General features: G+C 43.2%; 1 protein-coding gene and 1 long non-coding RNA gene across 17 annotated transcripts in view; one reads left to right on the top strand and one right to left on the bottom strand.

The window, feature by feature from the left end:
- The window catches only part of ADAMTS9 (ADAM metallopeptidase with thrombospondin type 1 motif 9), a 163,799-nt gene that overhangs the window by 39,441 nt on the left and 96,447 nt on the right, over positions 1-27,911 (bottom strand). For 5 of the 6 annotated variants that reach the window (XM_053219112.1, XM_027039170.2, XM_027039171.2 and 2 more), the window contains 2 exons: positions 8,213-8,380; positions 1,114-1,287 (listed from right to left, as the gene is read on the bottom strand). In XM_053219112.1, the coding sequence (XP_053075087.1) occupies positions 1,114-1,287; positions 8,213-8,380 (342 nt within the window). The remainder of the gene's footprint in view (positions 1-1,113; positions 1,288-8,212; positions 8,381-27,911) is intronic. The other variant, XM_027039172.2, reaches the window with a different exon arrangement.
- Positions 677-27,771, top strand: LOC106968823 (uncharacterized). 11 transcript variants are annotated; one of them, XR_008297063.1, is made up of 7 exons: positions 679-1,041; positions 1,139-1,304; positions 8,020-12,736; positions 13,044-16,653; positions 17,128-17,302; positions 21,768-23,844; positions 26,674-27,771. It is a non-coding gene; the product is annotated as an uncharacterized LOC106968823 (long non-coding RNA). The 11 variants fall into 11 exon arrangements; XR_008297066.1 differs by lacking the exon at positions 26,674-27,771 and adding an exon at positions 25,470-26,124; XR_008297064.1 differs by lacking the exon at positions 26,674-27,771 and adding an exon at positions 25,095-25,441.

Below are 27,911 nucleotides of genomic sequence, written 5' to 3'. Positions count from 1 at the left end.
AAACAAATACAATGTTATATGCCAATGATAGCTCAATACAACTGGAAAAAATGTACATCAGCATTGCCATGAGTGCTTGTGTAAAATGATTTTTAAATGCAGCTGTAGTATCAGGTAATGGTTTCAGTTTAGAATCAGGTCTTGCACCATCTGGGCACGTGACGCTTGGACAAATGACGTTGGCTCTCTGAGCCTCAGTTTTCTTGACTGCAAAATGGGATGATAATAGTGATGCCCACTGTGCCCAGTGCTTAAAAAGATTAAGTGAGGGGAAGAATATAAAGCACGTAGCACACACCAGGCGCTGTTTCTCCCTGTTCTAAAAATCACTCCTGGTGGGAAATTCCTATCTTATCATTCATATCTCTGAACCCTTTACAGCATGTGCTTATTATTTCGTTCCAAAGTCAACGGACACAGTTTTGCTTTCTTACCTTCTTTCTCCCCTTTCTACAAAGTATTCTGTTCTGGAAACAGGAGATTATCTCCTGCCCAAGTGTTACCTTCCTTAGCCAGGCTCTTCTCCAGGGACGCATAGTGTTTTCTTTAACTAAACATTAACTTGGTGAGGGAGAAAACAAGTCTATTTCTGCATCAACTGAGCCGTTTTTCAGATCCCATCATTTTTTTTTTTTTTAATGTTGGAAATGCTTCACTAATTAACTGGGGCTTCAAGCGACCGCCTGTCTTCTCCTTGACAGCCCAAGTCACGGAAAGGAGACAAACACAGAATAGGTCCTACCTGGAGTCTGCCCTGTGGCTGTCTGAGCTGACACAGAATGACCAAGTTTGGGTATACATATTTAAAATATCTCTTCCATCTCCCCCTCCTTTTGTGAAAGATGGCTGTTTGCATTTGGCCCAAGGCCTGTTACAGCTTTTCTGGAGGCAGCCAGACTTGGAACATTCAAGAACACAGACGTAGGAACTGCATAAAAAGGAGGAGCTCTCCCACCCTCGTCGGAGTGAACCGCTTGCCGTCTGACAGCAAACCTTTTGGGAAACAGCCAGCCTTGTCACCGTGCTTGAAGGCTTTTCAGGGTAACGGATGTGATGGTTGCAAGGGGGTTGAGCGAAATGCCTGGCAGGTGCCCACTTCATGGCTCTACTTACTTCTTGCCATTCCTCTGCCCTCCAGGCATAGAGAGGACACGGTGTGGCTTGGCAGGCGCGTTCCGACTCCGGTCTGGTGTAGGGGTTGCACTCAGTCTCTCTGGCTGTTTTGTGTGTTCCCGTCTGACAGCTCACACTTCTCCGCCGTGTGCCTTGGCCGCAGGACACAGAGCACTAAGAAGAAAGACTGTGTAAGTGGGAGCTTTGGGTCATTTGGTGGGGAGGGTGTGTGTGTGTGTGTGTGTGGCAGGAGTGGCGAGGGTCACAGTCATGGGGAATGCACTCCTAATCCAATGACTTTCCCTGCGATTACAAAGCTTTCTAATTTCCAATGAAGGGGACCCAAGATAATGTACTTAAATCTGCAAACTCACTGCCTGTCGATGCCGGTGAGCGAGCAAAGTATCTCTACCTTTCTTGGGGAATCTCTAAAGATACCAAAAGTCTTGGAGATGGGAGAGGTTGGGAGAGATCGTTATGAAACGATACGATCGAGAAATAAATAGTGCTGCCATGTGAAATGAAAATCCCCAATGATTACTATCCCGGAGGATTGCAGTTTCTTGAAAATTGGAGATAAGTGCTGTACAAGAAGAATTTCTTGGCAGATTAAAAGCATAACCCAACGAGAGTAAATTACTGAAGCTTTTAGGGCCTTATAAGCAGAATTATTTTCTCCAGTCTTTTTCTTTCCTTGCTCTTATTCCTGGAGATAGAGGAAAGAAGAATTTTTTTTAAACTACTGAATTCACTAAAGTGTTAGTGTCTATTTACAACCTCAAATGAATACACGAAGAATAAAAACTGACAAGGAAAAGCCATTTCTTCAGGCGGGCGTCATGTTTCCAGCCCCTGAAAAATACTGTGAATCAGGCTGAAGCATTTTGTTGACCAAGTTGCAAAACGCCATATTAAATCTGCAATTAACTTTCCTTTAAATTAACTTTTTAATGGTTTCCTCATTGCTGGGTTTCATAATCTCACTTATGGGCAGGCCAAGAATTATTGTCTTTATTAAGGTTTTGACAGTTAAAAACCAAAGGCAACATTTGCTTGGAAAGAACAGCATATTACTGCGTTTATTTAAAATCGTTCCTGAGTTTTTGCGATAGCTCAGCCTCCGCTAATTTGTCTGGCATTGAGAAAACAAGTTTAGCATACATTAAAGCCGTATTTCTAAGAGGAAGTCTTAAAGAATAGAATCATGATCCTTTCAATTAGAAAGGTATTCGTGCCCAATCATTTCATATTTTAAGAAAATAGTTGGTGCTCTTCAGAGGGCAGCTCGGGAAATCATATCATTTCAGATGAGTCTATGCCAGGGAGGGGCTCAAATGTTCACATCAAAGCTAGCTAAAGAGAAGGAAATATTTTGAGGCAACACAGCTGCTATTGTTTGGGTTTAATTGTATTAATTGGATTGAATGAGTCTGTGACCCAGAAGGAACCAGACTTTTAAAGTCATTGTGTCCTGGGTGGAATAGGAGGGCCCCTGAAGACAAGTAATGCTCTTGTCTACAGAGAATGACCCTTTAAGGCTCACGGGAGCTACACGTATGTTTTCCATTGATTACCCTGGAAATGAAGGAACTGTAACTTGGGAGTGTCATCCCATGAATGACAGAAATGTTCCAACGGCGTCATCATTGACAACAAACAATGACGACTACAAACCCTGCCGCCATTTGAATTTGGGGTCTTAAATATAAAAGAGTACATTTCCAGAACAGTGTATCGAAATGGAAATACAGAGAAAGACTAAGAACCATTAGGTAAACAAATTTGAACATGGCATAGGGCTGATATATATTCAAAGTCTCCTACCGTTCTAATAACCTAAAGAAAAAGGAAAAAAAAAACCATGAAAGACTTTCAGAGTGTCTCCTATTCAAGCTCTAAATAAATGAAACCTCTTTTTGATGCTATTGTTATTGAGTAAATTACTTATGGTTCAACGAAGGTAAGGTATTAAGAGCCATAAGTATCCAAAACTAAAAAAAAAATCACTTCCTCCAGCGTTGCATACTTTTTCAAAAGGCAAAGACACAGGGAAGTTCAATTATATAACATGCCGTCGTGGCTTCTGATGTTTATAATGTCAAAGCCAGGTGTGAAATAAAAAATAAAAGTTTTGACACGACTTAAAGGCATGTGCGGGATGAGCTCTGCCTTTCCGAATCCTGCATCTAGGGTCATCTTTATTCTGAATGTAATAGGCTGCATCCGGGTGAACTCTCTGGGTTGCACTTTTCTGGCCGCACTGTGTCTCGAGGGAGGCAATGAGTTGCATACACAGCCAGTCAGGCTTGCTCGGAGAGTTCTGAGCGATGTGTATGGAAACCTCGTGAATAAAGCAGCAACCGAAAGACCTCTGCGTGACCCTGGAGGTGGTGAGGGCTGTGCTGTGTGCACATGTGTGTGCTTAATGCTTCTGGTTCCATTTGGAACAGGCTTTCGTTAGTTTGTAAAAGAAAAAGGTCGGGCAGTCTCTGCTAATGTGCTCCCTCTGCCATCATTCCGGCACAGGATGCGCAGGTCTGAAAGGAGGTGTTTTTCGTTCCGAACTACTGAGCCGGGAGCTATGTTTCATCTGTCTGCTCTCGGTACCGGGCATTGCTAGCTGGTGTGCAGGCCTCACCAACTTGACCGGGGGCCTTGACACTTATTTCCACAGATCAAAAGAATCTCTGTGCACCCTCTGGTGTGTGGGGAGTCCTATATACTTGAAAACTGGAAAGTGTTTACATACTTTCTTCCAGAATTACTGCTGAAATTATGGTGGTGATGTTATTTAGAGGAGGGACTAGCTTGACAAAGAACTCTCGGAACCAACTTTAATACATAAGAACAGTCCCAATGATAATAGCCACCTTTTACCAAGCACTTACTATGTTCCTGGCTCTGTACTAGGGTTTTTCAACCTAATAATTCTTTCTTGCTGGGAGCTGTTTCATCCACTGTAGGAAGTGTGACAGCATCTGTGGACTCTAACCATTAGATGCCAGGTGTATTCCCCGCCCTCCACCAAGTTGTGACAACCAACCCTGTCTCTAGAAATTGCCTAATGTCCCAAAGGACAAAATCACCCCCTAGTTGAGGGCTTAGCTCCATGCCGAGCATGGCACACGACATATCTTTGTACTTCCTAATAAACCTTTTAGGGAGATCGTGCACAAATACGGCAAGGAACAGAGATAATCACTCCAACTCCAGCAAAAACAAAACCCAAAAGCAGCCAAAGTGAATTCTGCCCTAGGCAATGTACCATGGTCACTGTGGATTAGAATTTGGCTTCCAGTTTTAAAATATGGTGCTAATATGATGCAGTCTTCCGTACTACGTCAGCAAGAGTGTGGGTGAGAAGCCTGTGTTCAAACAAATCAACATCAGTGCTCACAGTTCAAATACAAACAAAACAACGGAGAGCTCGAAGCACGAAAGCGACCCTTTCTCATCACCGACTCTGTGCACATGGTTTCCTTGATTTCTCAAAGGACACGAGCTACACGTTTGCCATGTTTCTGCATTAGATACTTGCAAAATACTTCAGAATCAAACACCAAAACCAAGCTGCTCTCACTGGAATCACAAGGAAAGTCCTCACCAAAAATGGCTGGTGGATTCACAAGGCAACTTGCCAGTTTCCATTTTGGCATGAACGGTGGAGAGCTTTTAAAAATTAGTTATTTTCCCTTAACCTAAGGCACCGCTGATTGCAAGACAAAGCATAATGTTTTGTATCACTACAAAAAAGGTCTAGTTTAATTAAATCATGGCATTCTGTCGGCTGTTAGGCCCATTCTGAGAACAGAGAGGTTAAGGTGTGAGAGGCATATGCATCTCAGGACTGATGAATGACTCCACTGCGTGGATTCATGACTGATGAGTGACGATAAAGTGTTACTTTTACTCTAATCTGCTCATTTAATCTTTTTATTTCTGACCTTCATTTTTTTTGAAAGCCTTTCTAGAAGAATAGGATAGATTAAACGATTTTTACTCAGGAATGCTTCTGTTTCATGGGATTACCGAGCCTTCACATTTCTCAAACTGAATCAAGAATTCGAGGCTGATTTTTGTCTTAAAATTTCATGTGCATCCCTTACCTCTTGATCAAAAGCATCTACACAAATTGAACATGAGCTTCTAAAAATGCTTTACAGTTTTAGTGAGGATGTTTTCCTTTTTTTAAAATATATAATTTATTGTCCAGTTGGTCTCCGTTCAACACCCAGTGCCCATCCCAACAGGTGCCCTCCTCAATGCCCATCACCCATCCTCCCCTCCCCCCCACCCCCCATCAGCCCTCAGTTTGTTCTTATTGGATGTCTTCCAGTAAAAGCTCTCCTTTTACTGGAAAATTTTCCTTGACAAATTCAAGATTTTCAAAAGATGGAGAAATGAAACATTCCCCTTTAAATCTCAAAGCACCAATTTTGAGGGCGAGACTATGAAGATTAACACAGCATACCCGTTGCCAACCCCAACATTCTACACGTCTTGTCATCATCAGACATTTCAACATGATGAGAAGTTGCACTCATTCTTCTTCCTACCTTCAACAAGAGATGACTAGGATATAGCAACCGGCAGAAAACAGAAGAACCAGATATAAAATCTTCCAACCATTGTTGCAAATGGGTAATCATTACTCTTGCTTCGGTATCCCTGCCTTAGGGACATTTCTGTTTACCACTGGATCATTAGTAAGCCAATAGTCTTTAACCACGCATACCGTCTTTCTCCATCAACCACTGCATCTGATTATTTTCAGCTACACTTCGAAACTGCACAAGTCAGATTTTACTCACACAGCACCTTGTCCTGCCCGCTTTTATAATTCATTTCTACAGATCAAATCAGGGCATTTCAAAGCTGGCCACAGACCATTACATAACTGTGTTTACTTGCATTTTTCTACAAAGGTGACTAGACTTTTCTAAGCAATCATTTTGAACAGGTGCAGTCTTTTCTGGGGAGGCAGTCTGATAATCCTATTACATTATGTTCAAAAAACCCCACAGGGTTCAAACCTAATCATCCCAGCTTTGTAAGCAATTTTGGACTTCCCCAAAAGACCACAGAATGCTGGGCTAAAACTCACTCTGTGTTTACCAGTAGAGAGTGAAAGATTCTTTTAATTGTCTCTATGTCAAATACATAGCCCTATAAAATGAGCATCATCTCCATGCTCTAAACTTAATATTCAGGGCATGATGCAAATAGATAAGTAGAGGCCAAGCAACATAAAGAAAAGCAACAGAGCATGAAAGTCTACAAGAGGGCAAGCTAATTAGTGCAATATCTTAAATAATGTTAGCTGCAGGCTTTTACATGAATTGAATAGCTCCCCAAATAAAAGGGCTGGAAGTTACAGAGGACAGCAGTCACTCAGACAAACCGTTAAGGAAGACCAATATGAAACGCTGCCTTGAAATCTGATCCTGTAGGGAAGCCAGAGGGGAAACTAGCTCTGGTTGGGCACCGATGCTCGGATTGTTGAATTAAAACACAAACACAAACACACGCGATCATTCCGATAAAGGCCTCGAGAAGGATGGGGCTACTCTTCTAAGGAATGATGCAGGTCATGTTTTACATTTCTGTGAAGTGGCTATGGTGGGGGGAGGGCATGCATGTGGGGCAATGATGACAGCTCAGAGCCTTTAGGAAAAATTCACATTGCTAGAGGAACTTTCCGTTAGTCACATCGAAATGAAGGGTTCCCAACTCCTCCCCATGTTAACACAACTGTCCAAAGCTTCTTTGAGGCTTTCAGGAATCAAGATCAAGGCTCTGAAAGAACCAAATCTAGAGGGTGCCAACCTGGAACCTACCTTTCTATTGATTCCTAGGGGCAGCTGTGTGATTCTCCACTGCACGGGAGAACCACAAAGTCAGTAAAACCTCACTGAGGCACATCAGTGGAGGGGAAGAGCAACATTATATACAGAATATATGAAACTGCACCTTATTACTTTTTTTAAGTTTATTTATTTATTTTGAGAGAGAGAGAGAGAGAGAGAGAGAGAGACAGAGACAGACAGAGACAGCAACAGAGAGAAAGAATCCCAAGCAGGCTCCACACTGTCAGCGAGGAGCCCAACGTGGGGCTCGAACTCATGAACCATGAGATCATGACCTGAGCTGAAGTCGGACATTTAACCGACTGAGCCACCCAGGCTCCCCTGCACCTTATTACTATTAGGTAAGTACCTTCAACCGAGCTGAGAAAATGTTCAAGTACAGAGTAAAGAGATCAGCTTCAAGGATTACGTGTGAGAGACTTTAGCTCACACAATTATTTATAGATAAATAGAAGCTTCTGGAGTTCTTTGTTGAATCCAACAGGGAAACTCTCTCACCCAGCTCCTGGCTAGATTATCAAATGTTTAGAATTAGCGGAGTCTGACTGCAATCAGTTTCTTGGGTACTTACCCCTTCCCCATCTGATACACACATCACATTCATCCACACAAAATACTACTCTTGAGAGCCTCTTAGATTTAAGACCTCTGAACTAAGTACTTGGCATTCATTATTGCATTAAATCCTCATAAGAGCTAAATGTAGTAGGCTCAGGAAGGTGAAAACAGATCACCCAAGGTCACATAGCTAGCAAATGAGAGAGAACTTCTGTCTCCCACTTCTGCTGTATGTAAGAACATTCGCTATAATACCTCACACTGACAGCCCTTTCTTTAAGAACCTCAAAGGTAAATTCAGACCCAGTCCCTGCGAGGTGACCAGAGTCAACCTTACTGCCATCTGAGTTAGTGTTTTTTTAAGTGGTGAGTGATGATAAAAATGCCATCAGCGAAGTATTAAAGGGCTACTCTGTGCTAGATGTCTGACATCAATATCTACTACTACTTAGAATTAATTCTCACAACCATCCTACTGTAGGTGTTACCCAAGGCCCCGAGGGTGGAATCCACTCGGCCAGGTAACAACTAACCTGACGGAAAGAGTCGTCCCTCCCCGTCCCCAAGCTCCCCTCTGAAAAACCAAACCTGTGCAGACAAACACAACCAACACGCCGGTGTCAGCCACGTGGCCCAAGGTAAGGAAGCAGTCGTAGAGGAGAAGCATTGCTCACCTGACTCCAGGCGCCAGCTTTCCATTTGGGGCATCTTCCTCCTCTGCACTTTCTGTGCCCACTTGGCTTAGCAAGGTGTTTACAGTAATCACTCTCTAAATGGTTTCCATCTTTTGCCATGCAGTAAACATTTCGTTGTTTATGCCCTCGACCACAAGAGACAGAACACTGAAATATAAAGCAATGGCAAGGTTGTTGTTGTGTTTTTTTTTTTTTTTAAATCACATGGAGTTTGATAAAAACCCGTGTCGTGAGATGTTAAGATCATACCTGACAAGAGTCACCATCTCCCCCCTTTTCCAACACCATTTAAGGTAATATCTCAACGCTCTACACGGCAAGAAGATAGCATTCGGGGAAAAAAAATGTCCGTAGTATTTCAGCAAGCAATCCTGCCTAGTATTTTGGGTTCTTCAAGAGTGCGGGTAAATCCTGACAATTTTGGCCAAAAAATAAAGCCAATGAACCTGAAATTACCATGACATCCTGAGTTTCTAAAAAATCTTCCTATGAATTAGAAAGGATGCCTTTCGCACAACTCACTTGATGCAGGATCAGGATACTTCTTCAACCAAATGCCTTGCGATTCACTGATTTGGATAAACGTGCATTTCCAAAATACAACTGTGTCCAATTTCCTAATGAAATGATTTAAGGAAACTCTCCTACCATTTTTCAGAGGATAAACTCTCATTTTCCCAGTCCGTTGGGAAGGAGGTGAAAAAGCCACATTAGAAACCGAAAGGTAAGCTGGCAGGTAAGTCTGTGCCAATTCTGGGAGGGGGGCATTACCTTTCAACTTTGATCTGCAAGTTCACTGAACTGTTTTAAATGTGACCTTGTCTGACCACATCTAAGGAACTTGACTTTGATTTCAGATTAGGTTTCTCAGAAAGGTCTAGGAATCAAAGCGCCCATGGAGTCAGGACAAAAATTTGATATGACAGCTTCTTGTGGAACAGGCAAGAGGCTGGCCCCAATGAGTGCACTGAGATATTCAACGTCCATTGCCTCATTAGCGATTACAGAAGTCATTACCACTTGGATAATAAGCTTGCTGGCTCAGATTTTCAAGACACATTACTTCCCAATATAATGTTCTTGACTTTTAGAGGGAAATGAGTTTAAGAAAGAAGAACAAAATGTGAAACTGCAATGGGAATAGATTTCGTGTCATCGCCCCCTATTCAATAGTTCTTATTGCCCTCACTAACTTAGTGATTTTGTTAACTTAAATTACCAAAGTGCCCTTTCATGCCTAATAGATAAATAGCATCACGTAAAACATGTAGCCTAGTATTAATTCAACCGGTGTTACCAAGCATGTCCAAAGTTATATCATTCATAAATGTGCCAGACCTCTTTCTCTAGTAAACACAAATCATTGTAAAGATTTCAATAGTAGCGAATAGATTATTTTGAAATATGTATATTAATAGGTTTGGCCCTGACTTTTTGCTTTAGGAAAGGGAAACATTGCTGGTTTCGTTTGGGCTTCATCTTATGACAGTATTATGATTTGGAGAGGTCATTCTGGAAATCTTAACAGAGCATACAGTGAGGAAGAAAGGAGCCCAATTTGAATATTCAGATCAAAACAAAAATACCCATCTTTCAACCTATGGTGCTTTGACGTATATAAAGACTTGGGACATAATTCTAGAAGGTTTTTAAAATGAAGCTCCTAGAAATATTCCTACAAACCACCGGTCTAATGACTTGCATATGGAATAATCTCTATTGTTAGTGACTAATTTTGGTCCTTAGAAACTTTCCTTGGACGAATAAATAACAAAGGGGCACAAGTGGAATTTGGGATGAGTTCCTCTGTGTTTATTCAACAAACGTGTGAGCAACTACTAAGTTTCAAAAATTATGCGAAGAGCTGGAAATATAGTGATGAACGAAGTTGACTACTCCCCGCCCGCACGGAGCTTACAGGCCAGTGTTAATCAAAACACTGCAATGTTGACAAAAAACAAATGAATGCTTATTAACACAAATGAGTGCTCTGAAGGACACAGGCTGCCATGGGTGCAAGAGGGCTCCTGAGGCTTCCCCCAGGGCCAGACCGTGCAGAGCTCATAGGTCGTCATAATGCATTTGGATTTGGAAAAATCACAGAAGAGTTTTAAATCAGGGCAAAACACGGTCTGATTTTTGCTTCAGAAATTCTACCCTGGCTACTGAGAGGACAATGGATGGGCATACAGCATGAAGGGAAATAGTAAAACTGCTCAGGAAGAGTTAGTGCACTGGTCCAGGCAAGAGGTGATGGTGATACTAAATAGGGTGCAGAGGTATTGGGATGGGGGAAGTTGGTGGACTTATGACCTATTTTTTTTAAGGTAGAAATGACAGTTTGTGGTGGATCAGCCATGGGGTGCAGGGCAGAAGGCAGACTCAGGAGGGACTCCTAGGTTTGCAGTATGGGCAACCGGACAGTGATGACGTGTACAGGGATGGGAAAACAGCCCCGGGCGTCAAGGATGTATTTATCTGTAGGAAAAAGACTGAACTTGAAAGATACAGATTCCTGGGTGGGAAAATGTGCTTAATGAAGAAAGAGGCATAATGGTGATGAACATGGATGAACTTAAAACAAATCCACCTATAGGGATAATCATTTCAACATACAAATCATTGATAGCAAGCTGTCCTTTACTATGAAGGGGCAGGGGGGAAAGAGAGTTGATGAAAATGCTAATTCAGTAATCTGCATGGCATCGGAGGGACAGTCTAAAAGTAGACAGCAACCTACAGAGGCAGAATGAGAAAAGGCACAATATTCTAGCATTCAGTTATGTGCCACCCACTGCTCTAAGACCGTGCGTGCAACGTCTCATTTAATCATCCTAACAACCATTGAGATAGGCACTGTTATTGGAGATAACTAGTGTTCCCAACCTGGTGTAAGTAACCACAAAGCTTTCTAGATACCTCTCCCCACATGATTGCAACACAGATGGACAGACGTTTGTTGAGGGCAATGCCAACACAAGGGAAACAGTTGAATTATCACGAACATCACTGATACTAATTCATCTGAGGGGCACTACTGGTGTGACCCATGCTTATTGCCCTTCAAATGAAAGGGAACAAAGGAGTTCCCAAATACGATGCCTTAAACATCCTGTTAACATCTAGATTAGCTACATCCCACCCATTCCTACGTGCGTTTTTCTTATCTGGGGATTTGAATGGAACCGACTTGGAAAAAAAGAATGCAATAGTTCAGCATGACTCACATATTATTTGCCTAAAATGAAGATCTAAAAGTGATAAGGACATTCTCGAGGTAACTGATCAGAAAAAAAAAACAAAAAACACTTTTCATCTCATGCTTTCTAACTTACCAGTGAAGAAAAGAAGCTGCTTATGGAAATTTTCATATCTAACAGGTTCATGAGTGGGTCTATTATGATTTCTCTAAAGAAGCTGTCATTTTGATAATCAAATAAACAAACGTTTCAGCTCTTCTACTCTGAGGGAAATTTCCATCTGATCATTTCCAGTCCTTTTCCAGATGCTGACTTTTGAGTCGATGTGCATCACTGAGATTTAAGAGTAAAGTTCAGCGCATCACCTACTATGTGCTATCTGTGGGCTACATGTCTCAGGGTTCTTGCTCTGGGGAATGTTTAAGTCCTTAAATGGGCAGTGGATATAGCCTCCTAAATTGCCAGTTGGAGTCCCACGTTTGCTCCTCTGGAGAAACAACCGAACATGTTTACGAGCATGCTTTCTCGCCAGCTTTGCACAACACTCCCAAACAATGGTATAGTCTCTCCTTGTGACTTAGAAATGTCAAGGTCAGGTGTGCCTGGGTGGCTCAGTCAATTGAGTGACTTCGGCTCAGGTCATGATCTCGCATTTTGTGAGTTCGAGCCCCTTGTGGGGCTCTGTGCTGACAGCTTGGAGCCTGGAACCTACTTCAGATTTTGTGTCTCCCTCTCTCTCTGCCCCTCCCTGCTCACAGTCTGTCTCTCTTTCTCTCAAAAATAAATCAGAACATTTAAAAAATTAAAAAAAAAAAGAAAGAAAACATCAAGGTCAGTATCCAAAATGCCTGGGCTTTGAGGCTTTTGTTTCTGTGAGGCCATTCAAAGGGGATGTTTAACGTGAAGCTTTGTTCAGCTCTTGCCTTAACACGGTCTACTCGCCTAACGTCTTAAGAGTTTGACATCCTTGCATTTCAACTCATCTGGCTGGAAACAATGTACTCAAGGCATGGGCAGTCTGCTCATCATCTCTCCTCTGGGCTTGTCCTCTCTCAGTGGTAGCCCTAGTTATGGTGCCGGTTAGGGTCCGGCGTGCTACCGCTGGCATTCGCGATGCCCTGCTTCTGCCCTTTCACTTTTGTAGACGTGTGTGGTCTCTCAGACATCAAGGAGCCAGCAAACAACCCCAGTGTGTCTGCCAGGACGAGAAGGGCTGAGGACCTAGAGAGAGGGAGATTCCTGCGTTGCCAAGGCAGCCGTGAACCTGAACATGTGTGCAAAGACAGAGGAGAGCGCGGAATTGGTAAGGCCACCGTAAGGAACTAAGAAGGAATAAGAAGTGGAGGCTGGAGGTCAGAGAATCTGGCCAGATGGAAGCTTCTCGATGGGGCTGGGAGATGCCGGGGCTTAGAGGAAGCACCAGCGGGGCCGAGGTATAGACCTGGACCGCCTGGTTATAGCAGATGCTCACTACACAGGGGTTAATGGATGGTCTAGGAGAACAGCTGGCGGAATTCTGGCACTGCTCTGTATATCTAGGTGATTTCCAACTCCAAGGGATCTAGCAAACACGAGAAACATGTTTATTACTTTCTTCATAACACCTTTAGGACCCTGGGAAGAAAGACACTTATACTGCAAATACACAGTCACAGAAACGGAAACATTCTGTTTATGTGTAATGTGTGATGGAGGATACTGATCAACTAGCCCATATTTCCAACCACGGGACTGGCTGCCAGCAGGTAAGGAAGAGCTCGGAGGCCGAGAGGAAGGACCGAGACCGCAAGCCATGACCAAGTGAAGTCACGATTCTCCTGATGGAAGGAGTTTTGCCAATCAGGGAGCGAACCATCCCTCTGAGACCGACGAACAGAGCTCAGTTTGGGGGCAGGACCCTGAACTAATCATGATGTGCCTTTCCCTTGTGCGTCCCTAAAATGTGAAAGTAACATCCAAATCCCTTCATTTAAAAAAATGTTCCTTTGTGTCTTTCACGGACAGCAGGCTCTTTCTGATTCTAGTCTCCTTTGGACTTGGTTGAACAAAACACAAAGTCAAGCCTCACCTGCAGAATGTACCATCAGAAAGGACGTGAGGCTCACACCCGAGGTTCGCATCTGCCTTTGCCAGTTACGGGGAGGAACGAAGGGCATATACAGGAGCATGGCACCAGTGGGGAAGGCAAAACCAGACTGCGCACGCCGTTTCCGGGGAAGCCAGGACGTGAGCACAAGGATCTGGACTTAGGGATCAGAGTTTCAAACACAGCTCAGTGTGGGGCCTGGAACACCACGTGGGCTTGCCACCGAGGAAAAAGAAAGCAGCCATCACTCACATGTGCTTATAAACTGCCTTCCACGCCGTAGGCAGCCAGCAAATAATTGCGGGAACGAACGGACACGTGAAATCTGTAGGCATCACAGAAGTGTGCTCTAAACGAAACGTCATGTTTGCCTAAATGTCACAAAGAAAGAACCACTCGGAATCTGACCCACAGTGTGAGGGCTGAACCGATTTGGCACAAGTTATTGAGATGCAAAAAGGCCACCCCAGGACCCCTCTTTCAGTCAGAGCAGAGCTATTGGAAATCACACCAGCTACCTTTTATTGAACTCTTAACTGTGAATGGAAAACTGGGCTGAAGGACACTGGCTTCTGTCATTAATCCCAACAGCGACCATGTGACTCAGATACTATGAGGATTCCTTTTTTAATTTTTTTTTTAACATTTATTTATTTTTGAGACAGAGAGAGACAGAGCATGAACGGGGGGAGGGTCAGAGAGAGAGGGAGACACAGAATCCGAAGCAGGCTCCAGGCCCTAAGCTGTCAGCACAGAGCCTGACGCGGGGCTCGAACTCACAGACCGCGAGATCATGACCTGAGCCGAAGTCGGACGCTCGACCAACTGAGCCACCCAGGCGCCCCTGAGGATTCCTTTTTTACAGATAAAGAGAAACAAGGAGGTGCTGTCACTTAGCCAGGGACACAAAGCCAGGAAGCAACAGAGTTGGTCTTCAAACAGGTTCTCTCCAGAATCACCACTTTCTTCCTTAAGCTATACTGAAGAAAGGGACCGGAGAGGAAAACAAGGTGCTCACCCCTGCTCACTCAAGTCAACAACACAGAGCAAGGACCTCAATGGAACGTCTCTTGAGCGTATATTTGAAGCTTCTGGTTCCTCGAGTCTCTCAGGGAGACAGTACCTATACAGAGTTAGTATGTCTGACTTTATTACTTTTTTCCTAACATCTTTAGGACCCTGGGAAGAAAGACGCTTAGTGTGCAAATAGACAGTCACATACATGAAGGGCCAGATTTCCCTTGGGCTGGAGCCACACCCTGATTTTCTCTTGGCCATTTTTCAGGGTTTATTCACTCTTTGGGGCCCGCCTGATGTCATGGGGCGAATGATTATTTCCGTTCATTGATGAATGGCTCTTTGCACGGTCATGAATGGAAATGTGGGCCTGTCCATTCACCAAGGGCTAATCTCTCAACTGTCTGAGCTGTAAGGGCATCTCAAAGATTATCCAGTCTGTCTGTTTATCTCACAAATGGAACACAAGAGGAAAGGAGACACGGCATGCTGACAGTGACACAGCGAGGAAGGAGTACGTGCACGCCTAGGACTAGGAGTTCCCGTGCCCCGCACAGAACACCGTCGCCCCAGGGATTTGTAGCCAAGTACGGGCATTCTTCGTGTTGTTCAGCAGCCACGGCTAACCAGCCATCCTGACTCTTTCTATTCCAAAGGGATAGTCCCAACAGGGACTAGCAAGGGAGGCACAGATTCTCCCGCCTCTGGCTTTGACGGACAGCAGACACGAGTATGAACAAGAGTGAGTATAACAAGCTCCTGTTTGGGGACACCAGCTAAGAACAAATTCCAACGGGTGGAGGCGCACGAGTGCCAGCACAGGAAACAAAAGCTCACCACTTGTCTTCACCTTGTTCTAAAACGCAGCATTTCAGGGCGCAGGGCATTTGGGCATCAGGCAGTGCTAGGCTGGCATGCCACCTGCCATTTCACCTCGGGGCCATCTGGGGCAAATTACCGAACCTCTCTCAGCTCTGTAAAACGGGGACAACAGCACAGTCTACACTCAACAGAGTTACGTTACAATTAAGTGGAACAACTGTATACATGTACGACTATAGTGCATATAGACGGATCTCCTGGGGCTTTGGTCAAGTGGTGTAGAAATCGATGCACGTTCACTCTCATCACTACCACTATTTCTACTCAGCAGAGTCTTTTAGAATACCCCCCAGCATGTGGTTAAAAAGTCATTAAAAAAAAATATATACGTCAACTAATGGAGTCTCAGATTAACATTCTAACACAGGCACTGCTGAGTAAGGGAGGGACTTAGGCAACATCTCACCCAAGTAAAAGGGCGAAGATTTTTCCTTTCCAAAGGTCACAGAGCAATCCACAGAACAGACATAAATGTCGAAGATTCCTCTGCTTCTGTGGTGCCCTTTTCACTTTTATCGACTATTATTAATACGGTCTCTCTGACCAGAGAAGACAGGAAGACAAGGAAGACAAGGACCCCACATCTGAATGCCACATCTTTCTCCTACTCCACCATTTCCTGCTCATACTTATTATCTGAGAGACTACTTATGTTTCTCATTTGTTTCTTGTTATGTTATTTCTTTAATGTCTAGAGACACAGAATCCACACCAGGGATCGCCATTACTGCATGCCCATTCACTCACTTCCTGGCTCTGTTCGGCTCTGCCGTGGCAGTGGTCACAGTTATTTGTTAACTGGTGGGTGTGCACACAGTTAGGGCTTCTCACAACCCATGAATGGCTCTGGTCGGGGGGTATCGGGGAAGCCGAGTGACTGAGGAGCGAGAGAAAGCTTTGCCAGGAAACAAGGGCTGTGACTTCAGGGCGTAAAGCCAATGTTGACAGGCCTGCCTGATGGCTGTTTATGTCCAGGACCACCATGGCACTTATTACCATGAAAAGGAGCCGAGAAAGCAGGAGATTGGCAGGGAACACCATGGAAGAAAGCAGATGCGCGAGTCACGGTCATCCCAGCCGGATGGGGCACGAGGCCATCCTTCCATCTCCGTTGCCCCCAACACCGGCAGTCTTTGCAGTACTCCAAAGGTCTAAGACCGTGGGAGAAAAGGAACTAAGGATCACATGTCAACCCTTGGGGCACACTGGAAGGCTGCTCTCAATACTACAGCCAAGTAGGTGGCCCCACAGATGGCTCACCAGGGGGATGGGAGGGCCAAGCCAATAAGGGGAGACAGTAAGAAGGGCTCATGCCCTCCACCTCCCGTTACCCCCAAGAATTAGGAGGCACAGGGCTCTCCAGCTGTCTCCTCCTAACCTCTTAATGTGACAACATCTTATGGGGGGAGAACAAATATTCACATTAAACAGAACAGCATACGAAATTAGCTACATGAGTCATGAAACCCGAATTGAGGTTCTTGTTGTTCTGCCAGAATGTAAATATGACAGCTTTCCTCCCCATCAAGACAAAGAATAACAACCAACAAAATCTGCAAAAGCTGAATTTTCTCATGGCTACGTGCAGTGGTGCCCCCAGGAATCTGAGGCATAGTACATGCCCAGGCTCTGTTGTCCCTAACATGCCCTCCGACTCCCCATTTCTAAGCACACTGACCAATTTTACACAACTTCTTTTGCCTCTCAAGGTTATAGGTGATGATTATTTGTAATCTGACATCAGCAGAATAATCTTGCAGGAAAGAGGTGGAGATGACAGAAGGACGCATGCCCTGTGCTTACCCCGGGATTATTCATGAAGGCAGTCTGGAACATAGGGGATAGGAGGTGAGATATTTGTGCCAGGTCTCAGCTGTTGCAAAGGTAAGTGAAGAAGTCTCTGAGTGATTTCTGGCAAAGCTACAGCTGAGGGAACAGTGACCAGAATTTCTTGGCACTCTGCAGGCAGACTGTGACTGGAGGTTACCTGGAGATGTCATTCTTTTAGAAGATGACAATGCTCAGGAACACCCACTCATGATACTACAGGGCAGTCAGGAACTTCTTCCTCCTCCAAAAGAACTAGTCTATCTGCCATTCAGTCATTTAAAAGACACCAGGACCAAGTTTATTCCATTGCCTCTTCCACAGTCTTGCTTTCTCTGTGTATCTGGACCTTCCTCCATTGGCGTGGCATGAAAGGAACATCTTTACGTGCCAACATGTCCAACATCTTATACTGGAAAACTTACAACTTTTTTTGTTTTTTTGGCAGGGGTGGGGGAGAAGTAGTTTATGTAATTAGTTTGCTTTCCGGTGGATACCAATGCCACCCCAAAACTGAAACGTGCATACATATTTGAGTCTGCATCCAGAGAAACATATCTCAGCAGGAAGGAAAAAAGATTATCTTAACCATTGTTGAATTAGATGCTCATCCTCCAACTTTGCTTTGCTCTATTGGGAGTTCAGATCAGACCAAGGTGCTGTTAAGGCACTATTCATTCGTGTTTCTTTTCTTAATTTTTAACGTTTTTAAAAATTTTTTATTTTTTGAGAGACAGAGACAGAGTGCTAGTTGGGGAGGGGCAGAGAGAGAGGGAGACACAGAATCCAAAGCAGGCTCCAGGCTCTGAGCTGTCAGCACAGAGCCCGACATGGGGCTCGAACCCACGAACTGTGAGATCATGACCTGAGTTGAAGTGGGACGCTTAACTGACTGAGCCACCCAGGCACCCCTCATCCATGTTTCTTTTCTTGCTTCTCCTCCTGCTTATCACTTGGTAAAGAAATGGCTCCAAAGCACCATTATGAAAGGATCAGACAAGAAGAAATAAAAACCAGCTAAAACATAAATGGCTATTACATGAATGACGTGGCATTTGAAGTGGCTAACATTAGGTCAATGGTTCTATGTGAATTTAAATTATTCCTACACCACTCTGAGATGTACTCAAACGGACATCCAAGGGTTGAGTCAAAGAGGGCGGTAGGTATGAATTTGGTCTTGGAATCATTCAGACCTGGTTTGACCAGGGCTGTCTCTTCCTTTGTGATATTATGCAAGATGCTTAACCACGGCAAGCATCTCTTTCCAGTTCTGCTCAACAGAGCCATGAAACGACGGTGAATAAGCAAGCATCTCAGTCTTAACATGTCCAAAGCATAAGCCCTGGTCCGGCTCCAAAAACCACTCCTTCCTGGAGTTCTCCCCATCTCAGTCAATCGAAATTCCATCCAACTTCTGCTTATTCTCTGCCCAATATTTGGGCTCATTCCACCACCTCTCTTTCTCTCAGCCTGTGTCGAAACTCTCAGCTAATCCTTAGGTACTACTTTAAAAACACATCAGAATCCCACCAATTCTCACCGCTTCCACTGTGAACATCTGAACCACTCACTGACGGGCTTCTCCCATGTGATTTACTGCAATGGTTTCCTAATATTCTCCCTGCTTCCAGAACTCCATTCCTCGAGGAGCTTCCTCTAAATTCAGAAGCCAGCATCCGTCTTTGAAAACAAATTCACGTTCCCACGCAACTCCTCTCCCCACAATGGTTTCCTAATTCACTGAGTGTAAGCAAAAATCATTCCAATAGCCTAACCCCTCAATCCCCATCCCATGATTTACCTCTCCGTTATACTGCCTCAATCGTATCTCTAATTTCATATCCTACCACCCACCACCTCTAATCCAGCCACGGTGGCCTCCTTACTATTGCTAAGATGTGCCTGAAATACACCTGTCTCTAGGTCTTAACCCAGAATACTCTTCTTGATATCCACACAGCTTATCTCTGTTTAAATCTCACCTTCTTAATGGATACCTGCCTGACTCCTTAAATGTACAGTTCCCATCCCCCCTTCCAAGCTATTTTCCTCTTCTCTAGGAATTTTTGTCTTTTTTGTTCACTGCTATATCCCCAGTAGCTAGAGAAGTGCCTGGCTTATAAAAAAAACATTCAAATACTTATGGAATATGCAAGTGAACGCATGAATGAGTGAATGAATAGCATCTCAAAGAACCTAGGGCCACTTATGTCTCAAGAATTTTTAAGGATTAAGTCAGTATCCTGCACAATGCTCAGTTCATTGTAAGGACCAAGTAAATAACTATTGTGCTCTCCTATCTCCTGTGTCTACTCACTCCAACACTGGGGTACCTCGGTGGCTCAGTCAGGTAAGCATCCGATTCTCAGTTTTGGCTCAGGTCATGATCTCATGGTTCATGAGATCGAGTCCCACATCTGTCAGCATGGAGCCTGCTTGGGATTCTCTCTTTCCTCCTCTCCCCCACTTGCTCTCTCTCTCTCTCTAAATAAATAAACTTTTTAAAAAAGAACTAAATACTGCACAGGGGACACCTAAGAGGAAGGTTATATGAGAATATAACACAAGACCAACGGCAAATGGCAGAAGCTAGGAACTCAGAATACTACTCTGCCCTTACAAGGGCAAGACTGTTGTTGAAAGTCAGCTCTAAGCCTTTGAGACCGTCTTGTACCCCAAGCGTCACATAATGTTGTTTCTCACAACAACAGTATCTCAGAATGATACTTTTCCCATGTGGAAAAATGTAAATATACAGACTGAAAGCAACCTATAAAGAAATGTATGAACACAAAGGGGTTCTATGTAGGTTGGGTATTTTCTATCTCCATTCTGGCTGGAAAGATGTAAAAGCAAAAAACAAACCAAAACCAAAACCAAAACCAGAAAACCTTCAAAAACGCACACTTGCTATTCTCAATAATTAATTAATTAATTAATTTTAGAGAGAGACAGCACGCACAAGCGGTGGGGGCTGAGAAAGAATCTTAAGCAGGCGCCACATTCAGAGCAGAGTCCGGCACAGGGCTCAGTCTCACAACCATGAGATCACGACCTGAGCCAAAATCAAGACCTGGATGCTTAACCAACTGAGCCACCCCGGTGCCCACGGACTTTTTTTTTTTTTTAAGTTCCCTTCCATTGAAGAAAAGCCCCTCAAAACATACGATATACAGGGCTGCCAAAGCAACACGGAGTCCTGAGATTTCGTAACCGTAGGGCGAATTCGATAGAAATCAATCACTGCCAACGTCCTGCACACCTTCCATAAACCAGCCACCACAGACCAATTAAGTGGTGTAGCTGTGACCCAAATATTAGGATCAGGTTGTGTTCAGAAAGCCCTACTTCTCTTAGTCCAGCAGAAGTTTCCTTAAAAATGTATCAATTCCCATCATCCTAGGGTGCCGTAAATGTTCAGGGGGAAGTCAGGCCCTTTCGGAGCACTGGCTGGGGAATTCTGGGTGACCGAGCCTAATTCCGGAGTTTTGTTTTGTTTTTTTTTTTTTTGAAAACTATTCAACACCAAGTGAACTGTCAAGATTTTTCTGTTTAAAAATGCAAATATTCAGCTCCTTCCCACTTTCGATAAGTAAGGTAAACAAAACTAGGAACCTGGCTGAAAATCCTTGGGAAACATTCCAAGACTAAGGACTCAGCTTCAATGGGTTTTTTTAAAAGCAGAGGAGAGCTACACTGGTTTCCATTTGTGCAAGAGCTAGTTTCTTGCGTGTGTCACAAATCGAAAATCACTAGTTCTGGAAATTTTGAAAGCCCTACCAGAGAGGAAACAGGAAAGCGTGGGGCCTGGGAGTCAGTCAGGTGGGGCTTCAAGAATTACGGATCATATGATGTTGGGAAAATTGCTTACCTCCGGAAGCTCAGCTTTCCCACCTGCAGAATGGATCTTATTACATCCATTATTACGTAATAAGGTCCATTCTGCAAGGATTTTATGAGAATTAGTAATAACGCACAAAAAAGCACCAGGCCCAGGGCTTGGCTCACTGCAAATGCTCAGTAAATGGGGGTCGTTGCTATTATGTCTCCACTTCCAGTTAAATTATATAAATATAATTAGGTTTATAATTCGGATTACAATTAGGTAAAAGGCAAAAGTCAATTTCTAATTTTAAAGTCATTTTTACATAGTCCATTGGTAATTTAAGGTTCTAGATAATTCTGGAAGGTGGCACTCACTTGCCTTATGGAGAACTCTCTTCTACATCGGGCACCAGTGTCCAGATCTTCTAATAAAATTTTCTGTGGCATTCCATCAAAAATACATTAAACGTTGTGGGTCAAAAACAATATCTCATTAGGACTTAGATCCTACCAGAAAACTTCCGAGGTTGATAACAGTATCTTGGGGCTTGTTGTGCTTGTCTTCTCCTCTACTGACAGATTTCGTCGGTCTAAAAGTTTTGGAGTCAAAATAGTGTTTTGTGTTTAGTGTTTATGTGGCCACTGTTTTGTGACCTTTTTGAAGGAGAAGTACTGAGATTGATTTTCATTCTAGGATCAGGAGAGGCATCATCTAAAATGTTCTCTGACCCACCATGCTCAGAGTTGAGCCTGCTCTTCGGAAGGTATATTCGTATGGGTAGTGTGGAGGTTGGAGACACGGCATTTGCTTTCTGCTAGAGCACGGAAGATTTGCAAAGTGGCAAAGGGAAGAGGAGAGGTAGAGCTTCAGAAACTTTCTTCCTCAGAGGTTCATGCGCTGAAAAGCCAACTTAATGCCACACATCTGGAAAAGCTGATCACCTACGTATGGCTTCCTCTTAAGGATTTAAAAAAAACTGGTGGGAAATAATTGAAGGCATTGATGGTGAAAACCTGCTGATCTCTACAATGTAACAATTTATCTTTCCAGAAAGGAGAAAGGAATTTTGTAACTTTTTATTTTTAATTTTATAACTTTAAGGACTTCTCTGACTTAAAAAAAAATAGGAATTTTGTATCAGACACATTTGGGAAATGCTGCAGTCTATATATAGCCCACCTAATGCCCATGAGAATATGGAAAGAAAAGTTTTACTGTCAGAAATCCATAGAAATGCAGGGAGGAGGCAATATCACCGCTCAGGGGATGTGGCAACGTTTGAAGACATTTTTGGCTATTACAACCAAGAGGATGGTTGGCATCCAGTGGGTAGAAACAAGGATGCTGTGTGACATCTTACAATGCACAGACCAGCTCCCCAACAACGAAACTACCTGGTCCCACACGTCAACAGTGCTGAGACGGGGGTATCCTGATTTGCTCCTATTTACAACCCATACAATACTTTCTGCACCTCTGCCTTAGTCTCTAATCAGAAATACAATCTGCTACTTCTCTGATCAAATGCAAATGAGGAATGAATCCTACTTTTAAAAAGTATCCAAAAGAAAAACCAAAATGTTCAACTCTGACACACCAATTCCTAGATACAGCCGGACTATGACATATGTGCAAATTCTATCATGGATGAGGGAAATACTGATGCCGGAAACACGAAGTTAAAAGCCACTTGTAAGTACAAACTATCAGTGCTACCAGAACAATCCAAAGGTGTGAACATGGCAGAGTAGCCCTTTGTAGAAATGCCCATCCTCGTGTGTGCCTTTGTTTCCAAAGTTGGTCACTCCTGCCAGAATCGCCATGCAGAATGTCTACGCATTACATTGGACACATTTGTAGACATTTATAACAATTCTCCCTCCTGACTTCAAAAAAAGAAGGAGGGACTCTACTCATTGGTTTGCAAATTCAGTCTGGTAAGACAACGTTGAGGCCTCATATTTTCAGCTCATCCTTGAAAGTTTTTGACTGACCTTGATGGCTTCCCGCAATCCCACATAATATATAATGGAAAATTCAACTCTCTGGAGAGAACTGTTTTCTGATAGCTAGCCAGTGACATTCCTTGGGGCTTGCATCTGTGACCTTGAGTTTGACTTTTGCTGAGGAGTCCTCCCTCTCCTCACCAGATGTCTCTTTAGGGTTTCACAACCTTGGTACTATGTCAACATCTTGGGTGAGATAATTCTTTGCTGTTGGCGGCTATGCTGTGCCTCGTAGGATGCTTATCAACATCCCTGGCTTCCATTTACTAGATACAAGTAGCACCCTCAACCCATTTGAGACAGTCCCCAGACATTGCCCAATGTTCCCAGGGGGTAAAAATCACCCCCAGTTGAAAACCACTGACTTATCCTAAGGTTTTCAGAAAGTCCTTCAACAAAATCTCAAAACGGAATTGATTGTAACTGATTTAATAGCCATGGTGGGGCACAGAGAGCTTTTTCATGGAAGGAAGTGGTAAAGGGCCTGCTGAACATCAATCCAAGATCAAGGTCTTAGGCTAAAAGAGCTGGGAAGTCCTGGTCTCCAGAGAACGTGACATGGACAACGTGAAACCAATTCCCACACACAGCAATGACTACAATGAACAAACACGCTCTTCGGGACAGCACTTCCTCCCTGACATCATGTCCCTGGCCTGCCACCACTAAGAGTTCCCGGATATTTCACATATGATTAAAAAGACAACCAATGAGAAGGAAATAATGATTTCAACAAGAAAGGGCACATTGTAATGCAGAAATAGGTGAGTTGGTTGGGTGAGGACTTTTTATTAAGTGCAAGGAAAATAAACACGCGTTTTTAGAGGAAAAAAAACAAACAAAAGAAACACAATCCTTAGTTTTCAATGGAATCTGGGCTTTACTGGGGAGTAGTAGATCCAAAAAAAAAAAAAGGCGAATCTGCATACAACCAAGTATTTTACTGGAATTTACTGATACGACTTGCTATGAAAGTCTGGGTTTCCCTGGGAAAAAGAGAAATAAAAACCACACCATTCCCAGGGGCCTTTCATTTTAGTTGCATAGGTACGAGGGGGCCAAGGGAAGAAGGGAGATAGAGACAAGGGGAAGAGAAAGTCATGGGACATAAACCAGTGAAAAACTGAGAAAGATTTTTACTGAGCCCTGGCTACAGAACACACTTTTGTTATGATGTGCTAGTGGAAATCTGAGAATAAAAATAGCTTTCTAATATACGTCAGAATTCTTATAAGTCCTGGAATAAATCCAGAGACCTACCCTTCACTTCCTTGTGAAGTAAAATACACACTCTGAACCTATTTATGTTTAAGTAATTTTAACAATAGCTTATTTTGAAATACATCAAACTTAAAGAAAGATTGCAAGACCATCATGAAGACCTCCCTTATGCCCCTTATCTAGGTTTTCCAACTGCGAACTATTACAACACCCCCCTCTATTTAACAATGGCGTGTATATATATATATATATATATACACATACATACATACATATATATACATACACATGTGTATATATGTATGTATATGTGTATACATATACATATATATGTGTATATATGTATGTATGTGTGTATATGTATATATACACACACATATATATATATACACACATGTATATATTGCTTATACACATAATGTCCCATCAATGCAAGGACACTCTCCTACATAAATGCCATACAACTCCCCAAGTCAGGAAATCACTGTTGATACACCACCAACATCCAATCCTATGTGTTTCTTTTTAATTATTCCCTCATACAGATTAGCTCTTAATTTTCATATTTCTAGGCCAATGCCATAAGGATTTCAGCTCCTGAGTAGCGGGCTCATTCATTCATTCATCCATTTCAAAATTGCTTATGGTATGCCCACTTGGAGTAAGGCAACAAGCTTCAATGGCAGGCCTGTTCAGCCCAAAGGAAATTAAGGTTCCGGGAAAGTAAATAAATGATTTGGTTAAAAGGTTTTTCACTTGAAATGTGGTGACTGTATGTGTTCCTTTGTCTTAGCTAAGAAGAAGCAAACGAGCCCACTGGTTTTTTTTTCTGCTACGTCTTCCCTCTCTTCATCCCACACAGCTCCCAAACCATAACCAAGTCTTATCATCCAGCAGCCACGTGGACAGAGGAATACAGTGGTTGGGACGATGGGGGGTGAAGAAAGGAACAGAATGTAAGGCCAGAACTCAGAGTTGATGACCGTCCTACCAATGGGAATAGAGGAAACTCAGCGTTGCTCAAGGAAGAGCTTAGATTTAGCCCAAGAACCAGTTGGGAAGGTATCTCAGTGCATTTGGTGTGTTTTATTTCAACCAGACAGCTGTTAGTGTGAAATCACTTTTTAATACATTTTCATTTCATCATTTTTTCATAATTCCCTTGTAGGGAAGCAGCAGATTACATTCGACAACGAACCACATCACCACACGCATCTGCAAATCCCCCAACTGGCTTTAACAAAACCTGATCTATTGTCCTGTTACCTATACATCCACTGAACACAGAAAACACTTATATTGACTACCCCAAGTTATTTCATTGCTCTTTGCATATTAAAATGTCAGAAATATCACCCAATGCATGTTTAATAAATAAATGAGGATGCTTTTTTTCCTCAAAATCTTCTAAACCCAAATTTTACTTTTTACTTGGTTTAATTTTAAGAGGAACAATTTTCTCATATTCCTTCAGAACTCTGAGCAAAATTTGTTAATGGCTCAGGAATTCCAGAATGTGTCAAATCGTTACAATTTGGGGGAACAAAAAATCTTAAACTTCCTCTTTCCACAGAGGTTGCATTTTACCACTTCACCAACTAAAGAGTAAGATGAGGGAATTATATCTTGGTTAAAACCTGGGGCTTGAAAGGCAGAACGCCCCAGGGTCAAGTCCTGACTCAGCCCCTTCTCAACAGTGCGACCTAGACCCAACATGATGCTAACTTCATCAAGTAGAGAGGATTAAATTAGACTATATGGGTGAATTGCTTTGTAGAACTCCTAGCAAAAAGGAAAGACTCCAAAATACAAGTGATTGTTATCATTAAAAAAAAAATCAAAGCCCTTCCTATAATTATGGCAAGAAATACATGGCACAAAATTAAGTGAAGGGAGAAACAGCTCTTTTGTGGATACCTGAAGCTATCAGTTCATCCACTTTCTGAGATCCTGAGAACTATTTTAGTTATTTCCCATTTCCCATGTATGCCGCCAAGCTGCGAGCATAAGTTAATAAGTGCTTCTTAAAAAGATTTCACCTGAGTGGTTTATAGTTTAATTCAGATGTCACTCTAAAGGAAAAAACAAACAAACAGCTATCTGGCCACTGGGAGAGAGAATTGATGACATCATCATTCAATCTGCAGCCAACGCTGTTGCACACATTTTAATTTCAAGGCGGGGGTGTGTGTCAGTATGGTGTACGAATGTGAATGAATCCATAAGGGTTTTCTTATCACTGGGGAGGCTAAGTTTTGCCAAGTTAAATGAGAGCCACAGTGGTGGAGAAGACATTGCCTCAGCTCTGATTCTTCAGAAGTATCTTTCAAACACAGCCCCTTAAAGCTAATCTGCTCAACCTTTACCTACAGGGCTCAGTGAATATGACAAGCTGCCTTCCGGAGACTTCCTTCAAAGAGGGAATGATCTCTTGGAATTCAAGCTTCTACAAGGTGACTACCTGGTGTTTTCCATTTTTGTCTTCTCCTAAAAAGCATCAATCAAGCCTTGCCCTTTCGGCCCACTGAACACATAAACACTCTTTTTCCCTAACTGAACTTACTGCCACGATGAACTTGAACTCTAAGACGCACAAGAGGAGAGTTGTTTTAACAGCTGCTTTTACACTGAGGCTCTGGAGTTACTACCCTCAAGACAGCTGGTTCTGATAAGCCTCTCTTCCCACTGTCCTGTTTTTTCTAATGCCCAGCTGTCAGGGAACACCCACTGAAGTGTTCTAAAACAAAGGCACAAAACGGAAGAAAGGCAAGAGAATGGTACTCATTTGGATGCAAGGGCATCCTACATAGGGACCCTTTACGAGCCGACACAGGGTTTTTCTCTCCAAATTGCTTTTGTAAGTTTACGGATTTCTCGGCTAGTTGCGGATTAATTGCTAAAGACGTTGCCTGAGGTTGCCCTGTCCAATATGGTAGCCACCAGCAACAGGTGGCTGTTTAGATTTAGAGTAATTAAAACGAAACACAATTTAAAGTGCAGTATCCCTGTCGCACATTTCAAGTGCTCCATATAAGCCACATGCAGCTAGCAGATTCCATGCTGGAAAGCAAAAAGAGAGAACATTTCCCTCACTGTAGAGAGTTATTGGACCGCACTGGCCAAGACATACGCTCTTTCTAAGAGGGGAAAGGGGATGCAGATCTGGTAAGAATGATGGTTTTGTCTGTTGGGCCTGTATCAATTATCTCCCATACTACTTCCTGTACACTCTTTTCTTGGCTGCCAATGTTCCATTTTCTACATTTTTGGAAGGGGAGGTTGTGGTCTTTAAAACAATCCATGAAAAGGATCCCACTTCAGAGGAAACAAAACAACAGGAAGCAAAGGTGGTGGTGTGGCAATCCCCACATTCTAGATGTTTTTATTGGTGATCATCAAATAACAAAGGGTAAAATGTACCTCGGCCAGGGCTTCCCACGTTTGGGTGGAGGCTGAGGACCCTGACAGAGAGAGAGATGGAAAGCCAGGATCTCTGCCTATCCTGGCTCTCAGACCACGGACCTCATGCCTGGGTTATAATGATGCGGTGAACAGAAGAACACTCTCTGATAAGAGGTTTTTAAAGGTTCCGTGTCATCAGCCAGGGAGC

Source organism: Acinonyx jubatus, chromosome A2, assembly GCF_027475565.1.
Source record: "Acinonyx jubatus isolate Ajub_Pintada_27869175 chromosome A2, VMU_Ajub_asm_v1.0, whole genome shotgun sequence".
NCBI classification, from domain to species: Eukaryota; Metazoa; Chordata; class Mammalia; order Carnivora; family Felidae; genus Acinonyx; species Acinonyx jubatus.
The sequence above is the reverse complement of the archived record's forward strand: the minus strand, read 5'-3'. Positions and strand labels throughout refer to the sequence as shown.